General features: G+C 38.5%; 1 protein-coding gene across 1 annotated transcript in view; it reads left to right on the top strand.

Annotated features, from left to right (window-relative positions):
- The window catches only part of Mgam (maltase-glucoamylase), a 208,646-nt gene that overhangs the window by 45,172 nt on the left and 146,103 nt on the right, over positions 1-17,371 (top strand). The window contains exons 24-34 of the mRNA XM_071611523.1: positions 2,645-2,797; positions 3,139-3,339; positions 6,746-6,900; positions 8,235-8,403; positions 8,656-8,752; positions 9,577-9,689; positions 11,240-11,365; positions 12,468-12,596; positions 12,850-12,960; positions 13,249-13,311; positions 17,028-17,162. Coding sequence (XP_071467624.1) covers positions 2,645-2,797; positions 3,139-3,339; positions 6,746-6,900; positions 8,235-8,403; positions 8,656-8,752; positions 9,577-9,689; positions 11,240-11,365; positions 12,468-12,596; positions 12,850-12,960; positions 13,249-13,311; positions 17,028-17,162 — 1,452 coding nt within the window. The remainder of the gene's footprint in view (positions 1-2,644; positions 2,798-3,138; positions 3,340-6,745; positions 6,901-8,234; positions 8,404-8,655; positions 8,753-9,576; positions 9,690-11,239; positions 11,366-12,467; positions 12,597-12,849; positions 12,961-13,248; positions 13,312-17,027; positions 17,163-17,371) is intronic.

Genomic DNA, 17,371 nt, shown 5'->3' with positions numbered 1-17,371 from the left:
TAAAAATCCATTTGGTGAAGTTGTTTTTCCGGAATTCTTCATAGTATCTTGGTTTTCCTTCTTGCCAAGGTTGTGTGGATTCCTGAAGGACCAGAGCACTGTGTGGAGCCTGTGGTGGGGAAATCAGAGGGCTGGGAACAGAAGTGCTGATGAGGTGGTGGGCAGAGCTAGTAAGGACAGGGAGGCTCCACTGAGCAGGGATGAGGCGATATGGTCTTTAATGGTCCCATTTTCCCCCCGGCCCCTCAGTGTTCTCCTCTGTTTCACTGGCATCACTTTCAAAGATAAAGTTATAGTGGACACAAGGAGAGCAGAGTTAGAACAGGTCAGAGGAAATGGGAAAGAGGAAGCTCATGTCTGGTGCTGAAAGGTAAAGGTGGGAGGAAGGAGTCCCATGCATTCAATATTGAAATGACTACTTTTTAAAGACTTTATAGAGATGAGATGAGTAGAATCTCCCTCCAATACATATATTCTCAATAACCACTTGAAGACGAGGTCTTTGATGATCCTATCTGATGACTGCTTCTTTGGTTAAATGATAATAATAAAATAATTTCTCATCATTTGTGATGAGACCTGTCCATCCTGTGCATCCTGTAATCATTTCCTCTGATGCCTAGTGTTATGAGGAATGCTTTTTCCAAATGGTCCTGACCATGGGGACTGGCAGGTGCTTCTGGCATTAAAGCTGCTGGATAAACATGGTTTGTGAGGACCTTCCAAATTTGGGGAAATAAATAGATTAGATTCTACTACCATGACATATTGATGACATTTGACATTGGTCCTGACAAGACTTATTGAGCATGCAAACATTATAAAGTTAGAAGTAAATAGTATATCATTTATGTATATAACAAAGTGGAAGTCATATAAAGGATGTATATGTGAAAATAAGCTCACTCTATGTTTGCCAAATAACCTTGTTAACATAAGACAGAAGAAATTTCTTTTTTTCTTGAATGTGGGTGGTAAGAAGACATAATTTATACACAAGAGATAATTGGGAAGGGGCTTGGCAACTAAATGAACTTAGGACAAATTTTATCTGATATCTTAATTCATGCTCAAAGCTTACTCCAATAGTTGAGTCCAGTGCTGGATCTTGAAAAATGGTGTATCCTATAGGGATTCATCAATTGCAAATGACAGAGCACAAAAAATTGTAACAAATTGAAATTTTCCCCATTTGCAACTAGTGGTTTAGAAGGTGGACCATTGCTGGCATTGGTTCAGTGGCTCAAGTTTGTCACAATTGAGGTCTTGTCTTTTCTTGGGACTGGAAGTGATTGCTGAGTTCTAGTTACTAAGTGCCGATGGTGGGACAAATTAGGGTAAAAATGGAAAACAAAGAGAAGATATAAGGTGAAGTGGAAGTCCTGTAAATCAAAAGAAAGAGCCCCCTAACTAGCAACTTTCAGTGAACTTGAACTTACTATTTCATAACCATCACTGTGCTACATTGATCTTTCTCTTGGGAACTTAGGATTTCTACACTGAAACAGAAAAAAGGGACTATTTTATATAAGGAAAGCAAGTAGCAGTGTATTCCACAAATGGCCATCATTTTTCTAGAAAGAACTTTTTCCTACTTATCACACTCCAAGTTGAGATAGCAGATAAGGCAATTCAAGACAGCAAATATTCCTTAATTATCAGTCTGTAAATTTTGTGTAACTCACATAGCTTGTCTTCACTTTTGGAAGGACATAAGTTTCGATAGAAGGAAATGCCTGTGATTTTAGAGACTGAAGTGCCAAAGTGAGAAAATCATTTTATTAAATTCTCTCATACAGTCTTATAGTGATCTTTAAATCTAGGCATTCTTCCAAGTGGAGTTGAGGGTAGGATTAGTAGTACAGGGATATTTGAGATGATTTGAATTGGGAGACTGAAAAAATATGATAATCTTTAAAATGTGATCATATAGTTCCAGACAAATGAGAACAACAACATTAACTATAGAAAGTGCTATTTAAATAAGAGGAAAATGTAAGAAAAATATAGAAATGTTAAATATTTTACATGGTAAGTGTGATCCCCCGCCCCCCCAAAAAAAGATTTCAAATTTTGGTTATCTGGGTTGGAGACTAGAAGAGACTGGAATGTTAGCAATTAAAAAAATGCAATGATTTTCCCAACTCACCAATTTTGCAGTTGTTACAGCTGAGATCCAAAGAATGGAAATAATTCATTGAAGATCCCAATGAAGAATGGGAATGAAAGTCTGGGCCATATGATTCATATTGCTTTGTTCTTTCTAAACCTCTAGTCCAATGGGGAATGCTGGTTTGGGGAGTGGAGGGCAAGAGATAAAGGCAATTTGGCAATACCAGAAGAAATCCAGTGATGAAACGCAGAAGGGGAAGAGAACTCAGGGAATGAAAGAAAGTGGTGTTTTATTTGATCTCATTCTTTCCACAATATAATGCACAAGATTGTGATAGAATAGTAATATTTGCCATATTGCTGCTAAATATATTCCTTTCATTTATATAGCTCTTTCCATATGAATTACATTCAAATGTCACTTGGATTGTTGAAAGTTTGGTCTAGTACTGATATGTGTTGCTAAAAATATTTAGAACTTGCCAGGCCTTTGTTCTGAGGATATTTCTTTGTGTGTTTTCCACTCCTTCAGGTTGCCATCATCACAGACATCAGTCTTGTGCTGGGAGAGGAATACACAGTGGAGTGGAACACAATCATCAGAGATGAAGAAAAAATAGACTGCTACCCTGATGAGCATGGTGCTTCTGAAGCAAACTGCATTGCCCGAGGCTGTGCCTGGGAGGTAACCTCACTGAGGTGTTGATGGATGCCCAGATCTTTAACCTTAGGAGGCAATTTCTTGAGCATAGCCCTAGTAGCCAGGTGCCTACTTCAATTCCATAGAAACAGGGCTTCCAAGGAACCTGGTCTGTATAGGAAGATTAGATGTGGATTGGGATCATGTTTTTTTTTAATAATTATTTTTCTCTTGTCTAGAAATTTACTTTTTATCACTATCTAATTATATGTACATGAATGAGTGCTGTGTTGGCTTTATCTCCATACAGATTGCCTTCTCTGATTATTTCTATTTGACAACTCTAGGACCACCTGTTGATCTACAATCTCAACTTTCCTTTCCAGGAATCCAGTTCTGTTGGAGTCCCTCATTGTTATTTTGTCAATGATCTGTACTCTGTGAGCAATGTCCAGTACAACTCCCATGGGGCCACGGCTGACATCTCCTTAAAGCCTTCTGTTTATGCCAACATCTTCCCCTCCACACCTGTGAATCCCCTCCACCTGCAGGTGACCTACCATAAGGATGAAATGCTGCAATTTAAGGTAAACATGGTACTTGTATCAGGTACTGAGTAGGCCCTTTTTAGTGACATTACATTTTTTTGGTCCATAGTAATGATATGCACACAAAAAACATAATTTTATCGATTCTATTCCTTTTTCTGAGTTAAGTTTAGAGTCTTAATTTAGGATTACTCTTTTAAGTTTCATGCCATAGTAAACAAGATCATTATACTGTTAAAAATGCAATGAGAACTCATTGATAGACCAGTTTAACCTGTTCTAGTTTTCATTTAGAAAATGTTTGGGGCTACTCTCTGGACAATAGTTAGACAGACAAGACACTGAGAGAGAGCTTTTAAGGTTTCCAGTTGCTTGGGTTGGGGTGGGGATTGAGCTTTGACTAGTAGAGGACAAGAGAAAGAGAAGAATAGATATCTTTGAGACTGAAAGTGGGGTTACAAGATCTGGGAACCCCAGATCTTGATGCCCATACTGATAAGGGAGAGGGAATCTTGGACAATGTTTATCATCTTCTTTTTCACATCTGTGTGGGTGTTGTGACATTAACTGAAGTGAAGATTTCCGAAAAGGTTTATACTTGGACCATATAAGACTATACAAAATGATAAGTTATTTTTTGGGTACTATATTTGAGGTATCTGTGAAATAAGTACTGAAGTACAGTAATTTTTCCCCTTATATGGGGAGAAACTAGTTGTTGTTATGTCAATTTCTCTATTAAACTTTAACCTTCTGGAGAGCTGGAATTTGGAATTTACTCCTGGTGCTTCTGAAATCTAACAAAGAAGCTCATGGATAGTAATCATTGACAAGTTTGTTGAGAGAATAAACAAAGGGATCATACCAATGTGCTGGGCCTAAAAGGTTTTGCACAATCTGAGATTAACTTAGAGTCTGAGTTCTTTTACATATTCTAATTTAGGGAAGATGTTTTGCTTTTTTTTTTTTGTTATCAGAGATTGGACTCAGGGGCACACAACCACTAAGCCACATCCCCAGCCCTATTTTGTATTTTATTTAGAGACATGGACTCACCGAGTTGCTTAGTTCCTTGCTTTTTTGCTGAGGCTGGTTTTGAATTTGTGTTCATCCTGTCTCAGCATCCCAAGTCACTGGGAGATGCTCTTTTTGTTTGTGTCCTCACCATAGTATTAGCCTGTAGAAGGTACATAATGGGTCAAAATAAATAAACTTGCTCGTGTTCTAGGCTTTAGTTGTGCCTACCCCACCTCTCAACCATGCAGTAACTCTGTCCAACATATTTGCATCTTTTTGAGTTCATTTTAATACTCTGTGTTTTGTGTTTGTTGTTGCTTTATTGTCCTACATATTTTGTTGGTTCATTACAGTTGTACATAATGGTGGGTGTATTTGTCACATATTTGTACATGCACACAATATAACAATAAATTTGATCAATATCACTCTCCAGAATTTCTCCTTCCCTCCCTTCCTCCTACCCCTCAACCTTTTTTCTCCATTCTACTTATTGCCTTGTGATTTTCATGAGACTCTGTTATAACTTTCTAGTCCTTTTTCCGTTCTAGCTTCCATATATGAGAGAAAACATACTACCCTTGCTCTTCTGAGTTTGACTTATTTAACTTAACACAATGTTCTCATGTTTCACCCATTTTCATGAAAATGACGTAATTTCATTTTTCTTTATGACTGAGTAAAGTCCATTGTGTATATATATACCACATTTTCTTTATCCATTCATCCATTGATGGCCATGTAGTCTGGTTCCATAGTTTGGCTATTGTGAATTATGCTGTTTTTTTTTTTTACATGTGCATGTATATGATTCACTATAAGATTAAATGATAACATTGATTCTTCAGGATAATTACCAAGGAAGTTTTATAGATGGGTCATATGGTAAATACATGCCTTGCCTTTCCTAGTTTCTTCAGTGTTTTTTTTTTAAATCATTAATGGATGCTGTATTTTGTCAAAGGTTTTCTCTGCATCTGTTTTGATGACCTAGTGATTTTTGTCCTTAATTCTATTTATGTGACATACCACATTTATTGATTTGTGTATGTAAACCGTCCTTGTATCTCTGAGATTAAACTAATTTGGTCAAGATGTACAATTTTCTGAAGATGTTGTTGAATATATTTGGCTAATAATATTTTCTTAAGCATTTTTATACCCAAGTGATATTGGGATCGTAGTTTTCTTTCCTTGATATGTCCTTACCTGGTTTTTGTTGAGTATGAGAATGGCATCATAGAATGACATTGCAAGTATTTCATCCCTTTTTATTTCATGGTATAATTTGAAGAGCATTGAGATTGGGTCTTTAAAGTCAGGTAGAATTTAGCTGACAATCCATCTGTTACTAGGCTTTTCTTTGAAGGCATCTTATTACTGCTTCTATCCCATTACTAGTTATTGGTCTGTATAAGTTTTCTATGTCTTGATTCAATTTTGGCAGATCATAAGTGTCTAAAAATGTATCGATTTCTTCTAGGTTTCCCAATTATTTCCCATTAGAATGTAAATTTCCCAAAACAATAACCTTACAATATTCAGGTTATTTCTTGTGTCTAATATGATATTATACTATGATATATTTATCCTAGGCACTCACTGCATCAATTTGTATATCATTTCTGCAATTGTCTGTTTATTTATATCAAAAAGAGTTCCTGGGGGCTAGGGTTGTGGCTCAGTGGTAGAGTGCTTGCCTAGCATGTAGGTCACTGTGTTCAATCCTCAGCACCACATAAAAATAAATGAATAAAATAAAGATATTGTACCCATTAACAACTTAAAAAAAGCAAAAAAAGAGTTCCTGTATTTGGGAGGAAACAATTCTGAAAAACTTTCAGGAAATCACATCCCCTTAGATAGTCACACACAAAAATAATTCAGAAATCATTTTTAAATACAGCTCTGATTTTGGAATAATTTTCAAGTAGATTCCAATGTCAAAGGAACCAGAGAGTGTAATGGAAGCCTTAACAATGAATATGACAGACTCAGAGCAAATTTTAAATCTGACACTATTCTTTTATGTGTTAAGTCAATCTCAGTTATCTTGAACTTAAAGAAGTCATGAAGGATAACATCCAGACACATTGTCCAAGATGTCATGGTTCTGCTAAGGGGGTGGATTTTAGGAGTAGAATTCTTGCCTAAATTATATTCAACAGATAATTATTTTACACATTTATGGTGTTAATTGTGATATGTGATCCATATATGCATTCTGTAAATTCATCAATTCAGAATGAGCAGGTCATACATCAATCAAACGTCTATCATTTGTGTGTGATGAGAACATTGAGTATCCTTTCCTCTAGTCATTTTGAATTACATGATACAATATTGTTATCACCCTCTGTATAATAGAATACCAAAGCTCATTCCTCCTATCTGTATCCTTACCTAAATTTGATTTCCTCTGGCCTAGATTTATGATCCCAACAGTAGTCGGTATGAAGTCCCAGTCCCCCTGAACATTCCCAGGGCTCCATCCAGCACCTCCGAGAATCGACTCTATGATGTCCTCATTAAGGAGAATCCATTTGGGATTGAAATTCGCCGGAAGAGTACAGGCACTGTAATGTAAGTGGTTCCTCTTTTGATTTACAGTTGTTGGGTACCTGTCTATTCCTTTCCAGGTCCAATGTCCTTGGAGATACCTGGCTCTAAACCTCACATTGCCATTTTTCAAGATCCATACATAAATTATTTCCTTCAGCTCTGTTCTTATGGGAATTGTTTGGTAGCTACTGTTTTAGATATTGTGTTTATAGATAGATGAATTATCTGGCCTAATTACAATGAAAATAATTTATCTGACAACATTAAAAGGAAGTTGAGACAGTGAAAACTGTCTGTAGGAAAATGTGCAGGATAATCAAGAGTTATAATGAGGCTATTGCTTTTGATACCATCAAGTTAGTTCTCATTAAGGAATTGACATTTGAGAAAAAGACATAGAAGAGAAGAAAGAACCTCCCATATGGATCTCTGAGAGAAGGGAAAGAATGTTTCTCATGGAGGGAATAGGAAGAGCAGGAACCATGAAACAGGAGGTAACTTGAATAGTGAAGGGAATAAACCAGTCCATAGTAGTAAGAAAGGAAGTGAGTGGTAGAAGATGAAACTGGGATGTTAGGTGGGTTGGATCAGATGTAGTCTGGAAGGCTTCATAGGGTGTTTTCATGAGAAGACACTGAAGGGCCTAAACAGTGTGGTGAAATGACACAATATACTCTTAAACATATCATTCTGGATGCCCGCAGGAAGTTGTATGGAGTGGTAGCAGGTGAGATGGTAAGACATGACTGAATTTGGTTTCTTGGTAGGAGAACTGAAAGAAGGGTGTGTAAGAAGGAACAAGAATGTGAAGGGCCACTGCTGGGGTTACTGCAAGGAAATCTGTGATTATTCAGACAGACTTTGTGTTGAGTTAGGAGATGAATGGATTCTCGGTTGTGGCAGAATCAAAGTTTCCAATGTCCTTGAAAAGTCAGAGTTTTAGTGAAATAAGACAACCCCCAAAACCAAAGGCCGAATGTTTTCTCTAATAATCGGATGCTGATCCATAATGCAGGGAGGTAGGGACGAATGAAGGAACTTTGGATTGTGCAGAGGTGAGTGAGGGGAGGGGATTGGGTGTGAGGATGGGCAGAACAGTGGAATGAGACGGACATTTTTATCCTATATACATGTATGATTACACTGCCAGTGCGTTCTGCACCAGGTACAGCCAGAGGAAGGAGAAGTTGTGCTCTATTGTGTACAATGAGTCAAAATGCATTCTACTATCATGTATTATAAGTTAGAACAAATTAAAAATAAAAATTAATTAAAGAAAAAGAAAACCAACATTTGGAAGGCAATAGGCAAGGTAATTTTCTTTTCTGAATGTACCCTTTGTGTGTGTGTTGCAGTTGGGACTCTCAGCTCCTTGGCTTCACCTTCAATGACATGTTCATCCGCATCTCCACCCGCCTGCCCTCCAAGTACATCTATGGCTTTGGGGAAAATGAGCACACAGCCTTCAGGAGAGACTTGAACTGGCACACGTGGGGCATGTTTTCCAGAGATGAACCCCCTGGGGTAAGCAGACAGTACGATGGATCAGTACTCTGCCTCTTTCTTGCCATATCATGGTCACCTTGTGCTTCATGAAACCAGACTCAACTTAGATTTTTTTTTATTCTTTTGGGGTCATTTTTCATGTGTATTTCTTATTTATTTAACTCATTTCAGAGAAAAGATCAGATCATTTAGTGAACAAATTTTTCTTGAGTTACATTCTCAGGCACAATGACTTCTAACCTTCTTCCATTTCTCCCCTGTGACTCTCAGTACAAGAAGAATTCCTATGGCGTCCACCCCTACTACATGGGACTAGAGGAGGACGGCAGTGCCCATGGAGTTCTCCTGCTGAACAGCAATGCCATGGGTAGGATGGTGCCAGGGCTCCTCTTAGTTTGTATTCAAATCAATTATCTTGTGTAACTGTAGAATTTATTTGACCTATGAGCATCCTGATGTCAAAAGTAGTATCTCGAGTGTGGCAGTTTCTTTTTATGTTAATTTTGGTCCAGTAGCATGGGACAAGTTTAAATCCAATTTTTGCTTTGGCTACACTCACCTAAGAAGGATATCAATCCTAATTGAATCCCGTATATTCTGAAGGTCAGTTGGTGATAACCAGATACATTATTTAAATTAATTATTAAGCTGAGTCAGAGAACTCATTTGGTGACTATGAATATGGGAAGAAAATATTTTGAATATAGGGATCAGGAGAAAAATCAGGAGTCTGGGAAAATGAAATGTGTGTAAAATCTGGTGAAATCTGAATAGGCTCCATGCCCGAGTTAATATTTTCTTAATGTCAGTTTTCTGCTTCTATAACGTATAATGGTTATGTGAGCATTGTCATTGGGGGAAGCTGGGTGACGTATACTTGGAAACTCTTAGCATTAATTTTCAAACTTTTTGTGAGTCTTAACTGATCAAGTCAGTATAACAATTTTAAAACAACATAATAAGAAAACATCATAAAGTAATAAGATATACCAAAGGAAAACATGCAGAGATGGGACCCTGGAACCCCGTAGTCTTTTAGTGAACTTCTACAATACTGGGTGGGTAAGAGTACAGAATACCTTCTCTTAATACTCTATAAGGCAAGAGATAAAACATATAGATTTCAGAGGTAATTCCTCGCCCTGAAGGTTTCCAGCTTGGTTGTCATTTGTCACTGTCTTATCTTTTCAGATGTGACATTCCAGCCCACGCCTGCCCTCACATACCGCACCACAGGGGGAATTCTGGACTTTTATATGTTCTTGGGGCCAACTCCAGAGCTTGTCACCCAGCAGTACACTGAGGTAGGAGGGAATTCATTTGGTAATCATATATTTGTACAGCACATCCTAAACATTTTAAAACCTGTATTCATTAGTATAACGCTATGTGATTACTGGAATTGTTGGTGTATCTCAGAGACAGGCATGTTACAGATTCAGGACAAACGAAAACTTTCCAATACTTCTTATATTCATAACCTAATAATTTCAGGGTAGCAGGAGTAGACATGGTAAAAGTGGCATGCTGAGTAAAGTGGTAGTCGGAGATGCTGGTGGATTGATAAAGAGATAAAGGATTGCAATGTTGGTAGTTGAAAAAGAGGTTGTGGGTACAGCTCTTGTGATGGTGGACAAGATGGTATGGGGACTGTGATGGTAATCATGTTTATGGGAATAGTGAAAGGCTGATGAAGGGAATGGTGATGGTAATTGTGGTAGTGTGGGTGATGGTAGATCTTTTGATGTGACATTGATGGTGGTATTGTAGGTGGTGATATTGGTAGTGGTTATGGTGGTGGTGGTAGTGGTTATGCCAGTGCAGTGATATGGCAGTGAAGGTAATGAGTGTAATGGTCACTGTTGAGGTGAGTGGTAATGGTGGTGGGGATAGTTTTGGTGGTGATGGTTAAATGGTAGTCATGATGGAGAGGTGAAGGTGGTGGTGGTGAATGTGGTGGTAATGATGTGATGATGGTGATAATTTGAGGCCTGATGGTTATGTTGGTGGTGATGGGTTGATGTTGATGTGGAATGGTGGTGACAGTGGCAGTTGTTGGGTAGAAAAACTTTAATATAATACTATAAGCTCTTATCTATTACTTACTACATATCAGAGCACTTTACATTTATTAACTCATTCAGTCTCATAAAAATGTTATGAGACAAACACTAGTATTATCTTCAAGTTACAAGTAAAGAAACTGAAAACCTAAAATGTTTACTTAAATTTGAACAAGGTCACAGAATCAGCAGGACTTGGAGCCTTTGTGCAAAACAAGGCATTTCCCCCATGGGTTCTATTCTTCTCAGCAATATCCTAGGTACTTCTAGGAAAGAGAGCAAATTTAGATTTTTCCAGTATTCTAGGAGAAGGATCTCCTTTCTAGCAAGCTTTCTCAAGGTGTCCCAGTGGTTTTGCATCTGCTAAGGTTCTCTTTCACTTTTAATTTGTTGATATTCTAGCTTAGAATAGTATATTCTTATTATTTTGTGTATACTTTTAATGTGTCTGCTCTTATAAAGACTAAAATGAAGTAGAATGAATCTGACTTAATTTTCCTATGTACATATATAAATGCGCCACAGTGAATCTCCACATCATGTACAAACACAAGATTGGGAACCTATTTATAGGTATACTTCATGTTTGTATAAATATGTCAAAATATACTCTATTGTTGGGTATAACTAAAAAGAACAAATTAGAAAAAAAAAACTAAAAAAATCCATTGTTAGCAGACCTGCCCTATGAGAAATCAACATGAAGAAACAAAGACTACTGGCAAAAGTAAATACAAATATATATATATATATATTTAAGACTAATCTGCTCTGCTCTGTCCATTTTCTAGGTGATTGGACGGCCTGTGATGGTACCTTATTGGTCTCTGGGTTTCCAGCTGTGTCGCTATGGATATGAGAATGACTCTGAGATTTCCAGCTTGTATGAGGAGATGGTGGCTGCCCAGATCCCTTATGTATGTCTAAGTCATGGTGCACTGGCTCTGTGATTTGTAGCTAACCCAGGCATCTCTGTGTTTGGATATACTTATTGGGTTTTTTTGAGGTTTTGCAAAGATATAAAGTGCTTTTTAACATGATGCCACACTGAGCCTCATCTGAGCACAGTTATACAGAGGGGAGCCAAGGTACATATTATGGCACTTGTGACTGTCAAAGGAGGTAGAGCAGACTCCAGGACATTTTCTGCTGTAGCGTGCTTCCTTGAATTGCTTTTACATGACTTGAAGACATTTATTCTGAAAGTCTATGGTTCCATAAGAATAAAATCTCCCTCGACAATAGTTTGCTTTAATTGAAAAACTTACCTCATTCTCAGATCATTGTGTATGTAGCACTTATGAGTGCTACAGTATAATGTGCCATCAGCCTTAAATTAATCAATGTCTGAACGTAGGGATCCTGGGGTAGATTTCTAGAAGAAATATACTTGGATACAAGTCTGTGCTTCCCTTTAGGACAAGAGCTGTGCAATAGTATCAGCTTATCCTGTGGACCAATTTCATATTTAATTTTATTGGACTTCCTTTCCTATGGTATACAATTGTTCCATGAATGGAGAGGACATCACTTGATATATGCCATTTTAATGAAAAAACTGTGTGTGATTAACCCCATGATTATAGAGTTTAAAGCAATTACAAGTTTTTCTTTGGCTTGTTTGTAGTATATTTATAATTCCTTATTTTATTAGGAGTGAATTGTTATCATTACTTTTTATGAACATGAACCACTGATAGTATGTCCAGCCCCTGCAATCATTCCTATGTGGCTGTTGACAAAACAATATTTCATCTGGTGATTTTATTTATCCTGACAACAATCCTTTCTGACAGGAATCATTATCCTAGTTTTGGCTGAGTAGGATATTTTTTTCTATGAGTGAAAACTTGAAAAATTAAATGATTTCTAAGGATCCATAAAGAAGAAATGATGGATCAGGGATTTGCAAGGGTAAAAGGAAGCCATTTGAATTCACCATCAGGAGTGGGAGTGTTTCTCCTCTGGGAGCTGGACTTTCAGCACGAGCAGCCACTGTTTCCTTGTGTCCTTCCCCAGGATGTGCAGTACTCAGACATTGACTACATGGAGCGCCAGCTGGACTTTACCCTCAGCCCCAAGTTTGCTGGGTTTCCAGCCCTGATCAATCGCATGAGGGCTGATGGGATGCGGGTCATCCTCATCCTGGTGAGTCCTTTTGTGCCTGTGTGGATGGAGTGTGTTGAGAGAAGGACTGGGCTTTGGTGGAGAACCACTTTATTGTCCCTCTATCTATCTGAAGAACAGAGAAATCCAAGTACAATAAGAAGAGTATATTTCCAGGGGCTCCGAGAAACTCTAGAGGGCAGGTGCAAGCTAGGGACCTCCCAATGAAGAAGTTCTTTTCTTCTGTCCCAATCTCTCTCTTAGTTTTGCCTACTAACTTGAGCTTTGCTTGCAGGACCCAGCCATTTCTGGCAATGAGACACAGCCCTATCCTGCCTTTACTCGGGGAGTGGAGGATGATGTCTTCATCAAATATCCAAATGGTGGAGGCATTGTCTGGGGAAAGGTATGATCTAAGTGGTGACTACTAGTCTCCATCATGGGAGAGGGCCATAGTTTGTGTGTTTGTGTGTGTTTTACCCTTTTCTTGTGGATACTGAAGTCATTAGTTTCTATTTCTTAATTAGTATTTATTGATATATTGAGGACTTTGTGGATTTCACTTTTATATTGATAAACCTTACATGATAATCAAAAGTTTTATTACTCTGTAGGGTGTGGTTGACAGTCTTAGGTAATCCTATATAGGGTAAATTGCCTAGTACATTGCTGTTAAATACTTTTCTCTCTACAGGTGTGGCCTGATTACCCTGATATTGTTGTTAACAGCTCTCTAGACTGGGACAGTCAAGTGGAGGTAAAAGGCTCTTTGTGTTAGTTGGGCAGCTATACCCACTATACTGTACATGCCCTACTTAGGAAATACATCCTGGGTGTCAGTGTATGCTGATGCCTTTACATACGGTATTCTTCCAGGTTGGGGAGAGTAGGTATTGCTATCTGTGGGATTTCTTACTCAAAGAGTTAAAATTATTACATTACATGGCTTTGGTCACACAATGTTCATTTCCAGTCCAGGCATGTCATATTTCAAAGGGCCATGGACTCTCCATTCCATGAAACCTGAAGATGAGCTCTCTGTTTTTAGAATTAGTATACTTCTTGCGATTGTCATTGCCTTGGGTATCCCTTGTAAATAGAATCTCCAACTTTTGTCTTAGTGATTGGGATTTTCCCTCTGCACATCTTTTTTTTTTTTTTTTTTTCATGGATGGTCTTCTTCCTCTTCACACTTATAATCTTGACCCCCACCTCCATCTTGCCTAGGATCTCTCCTCTGACTTTTACCTCTTGGTTTCTAGCATTTAATGGAAAGTTTGTCCCATCTTTGTAGTAGCTTCTTGCTTGTAATGGATCAAGGTGTCCCATGATTCCGACCTAGTTTCCTTTCAGCTTCAGAAGCATTTGTTGCTTGAACACCTACACGGTTTCATACTTGTCCAGGGAGCCTTCAGCCTGATTGTGAGGTCAAGCTGTGTACCACCTTCCTCAGCCTGTTTATCATCAATTGTGTGCTACCTGGAACAGGGCCCTCAGGGTAGGGTGGGAACTCATGTGGAGAGTTACTCTTCTGGACATCCTTACCGTATTTATCCCTTATTCCACAATAATTATTCTTTCTGGCCAGGCACTGTAGTAGGGAATGTGAAGTCTATGAACCTCCACAGAGGAGTTGGGAAGTCAAAGAAAAGGCCTGCTTCCCCAGGGCATCTTCAAGGGTTGAAGGAAAAATGAAGCAAGATTCTGTGTGGTTAGCAAAGAAGTATGAGTTTTAGTGTCTCAAAACTCTATCAAGATCATGGATTAAATTGCAGAAATATCAGCACTCTGGGAACAGAGCACAGCAACTGTGAATTATGGTGTTAGCCACTTAGCATTTCTGGACAAAGACCCTTTTGGGATCTTTTTCCAGACAATATAAGATTCTAGCCAGTGGATGGATGTATAGGAGAAAGACTCCGCTTCCCAAGGATGAGACTGGCAGGACTAGGGCCAAATATTCATGCCTTTTTAAGACTAGCAATTGGTTGTTCCTAGAGAGAAAGATCTACGTTTAGATAGAACCATCATATTTTTTATGAGCAAGGCCTCAGGAATGGATACCTTCACACAGCAGTAATAACAGACAATGCTGTGATCCAGTGGTGTAGAGTTACCTGGTGCTCGTATCTGACCTTCAGGACCCCGGTGGTAGGTAGCAAAAGTCCTCTAGATGCAAAATGATAGACCCCAACCTGGGACCCCAAGCTGCTTGGATATTGGACTGTGCATCTGTACATGGTGGAGGTAGATGCAGTAGAAGAAATAGAACCTGAACTTGGGTAAAGTGTGAAGATTAGAAAGAACGATTCAGACTCAATTTAATTTTTTTCCTACTCTCTATATCTATTATCTATAAATGAATTGATCAACCTGTCTGTTCATTCATCTAATCATGTATCTGGGTATGTTTTTAGTAACAATTCAAGGGAGAAAACCTAGTTGAATTTTATAGAGGGTCACTTGAAGTTTGGCCATTCAAGTACTTCATGTGGACAAACAACTGATCATGGCAGAGACATTATGAGACATGTATTCCCTGTCTCTAGATGTTTACATTGGTAGATGTGTGCTTTCATAAGTTATAGGATTGGTTATTACCTTATGAATTCTATAGCTAGTCAGCCATTAGGCCATTCTAACTATGGTATCGAGGGGATTCAGAAGTCTGTGTGTCAGTGTGGGTTATCACAGTGCTATGGGAGCACCATGTGACATTTAGTGAGCAGTGACTATAGGTGCACATAACTCTGATAGCAGGGTATTCTTTACAAATAATTTTCTTGCCCCAAGTGCCAATTGTGCCTTTGATGAGAAACACTTCATTAGATAGCTCTGTCAGGAGACTGAACAAGTATAAAATTTATATGAGACCTGCATGGTGAGGCTGGCTATGCTGGGATTAGTCATGTCCAGGTCTGGCATTGCTGAGGGCAAATGATACAAATAGGAAAGCAAACAAACAAGCAAACAAATGGCCGAAAACCCACGGAATAGTAGATTTCTGAGTCAAAACTTGCATGTGTGATTCAGAAATTCTGGGAATTGAGTTAGGGTAGTATGCAGTGAACTGTGTTAAGCCATCTTGGGCCATTCCTACATATGTGCACATCTCTGTTTGAAGATCAGGGAAAGTGAGGACAGAAGCAATACAAGGATTAAATTCGAGAATGGCAGAGAATATTTAGTGTATGGGCAAGGATCATTCCAGCAGCATGTAGTTAGGTTATTGAACTCTGCTTGGCATAACTGCCCTTATATCACACATAGGATGCAATTCTCAGCCAGGAACAACTGATCTTGGCCATTTTCTCTTATACCCACACCCCTCCCCTGTCATGGTTTCTGACATGGCCATAGCTGGAACTCCTTTCAATCCCTGGTGAGCCAGATCTGTGCATGCCAATCAATTTCCATATTTTTTTGGTGTTCCTTTTTTGTCTTTTACCTAGAAACATGAGTTTCTACTTGCCTGTGTTGTATTGTGTATGAGAGCTGGAGTGCCCCTACATCAAGTCTTTGTGTCATTCACTCTACCTCAACACCAGCATTATTGATCTCTTTGATTCCTATAATATACAAAGAGGCAGCGATTGTTTTGAGACATACCAAAGACTATGATGTGCCCTAAGCAACAACATGGAGTACATAGACATTCACTGATATTTGCTGCTGTGAGGTATTTGAGCCCAGAAAATTTATTATTATTTTCTTATTTTTATGGTAGGTTCTAAGGTGTGTATTGTTGAGAATCTAGAAATCAATCAGAAGAATATAAGACAAGGTGATTTCTTCTGCAAAGTTTAAAGTCTAGTTACGAAGTGATTCCTTGGATCCACTTTTCATGCTCAGATGAAGACATCGCTCTTCCTGTTTGAGCGAAGAAGAAGAGATTTATTAAAGTTTCCTCCTTAAGTTCTCCCATAGTATGTTACACACGACTGGAATGCACATGTGGTTCTGAAGCCATAGAAAACACTCATGCATGCCGGTCTAATGTCATGAAATGTAATCTCTCCCCTTCCCCATGTTCCCAGTGGAAATGATACAGTACCATGCCACCAGTACGTTGCCTTCCCTCTAGTAGAGTACCTATGATACCTGCCCTTTCCAGCTACAGTTGCTCCCTGCCTCCTGCAGGATCTTCAAGGAGAGCTTAAGAAATGGCCAGATAGAAATTGGAGGCTGGGCATCTTGAAGCAGGGGACAGTGAGTCAGGGTGTTAATTTGATACCATTTATGATGGTATGAAGAGGAAACAGTTTATGGTCATTTTCAAATATGTGAAATTCATCCTTATTTTCTCCAATACCCTCAGTATATTTCTAGTAAACCTAGACAATATGTAGGCTCTATTCAGACTAGCACTGTCTACCATCAAGTGGTACTTAGTATCATGTAGTTCTTAGAAGATGCATGTTTATTTTCTAATGTATTTGTTTGGATGAAATGAATTATATTTTGTTTTTATAGGCATACCGAGCTTATGTGGCCTTCCCAGATTTTTTCCGTAATTCAACTGCCTTGTGGTGGAAGAGGGAAATTGCAGAACTATACTCCAATCCACAGAATCCAGAGAAGAGCTTGAAGTTTGATGGCATGTGGATTGTAAGTGTGTGTGTGTATCTATCATTGCTTAAGACTATATGGAGCACTGATACTTAGTAAAGATGATGATAATCATCCAAGAAATAATTAAAAGGTTTAGGACAGCATTTCTTCCAGTGGCGAGTGGAGCAGCTCTGACTCCCCTGTTACTTAGTACCCTACCAAAATCCTGCTATCTCACTTGGAGGGTTAGAGGTGGAAATCCTTGG

Source organism: Marmota flaviventris, chromosome 1, assembly GCF_047511675.1.
Source record: "Marmota flaviventris isolate mMarFla1 chromosome 1, mMarFla1.hap1, whole genome shotgun sequence".
In the NCBI taxonomy this organism is placed as follows: Eukaryota; Metazoa; Chordata; class Mammalia; order Rodentia; family Sciuridae; genus Marmota; species Marmota flaviventris.
Note: the sequence above shows the minus strand (reverse complement) of the source record. Positions and strands in the feature narration are given on the sequence as shown.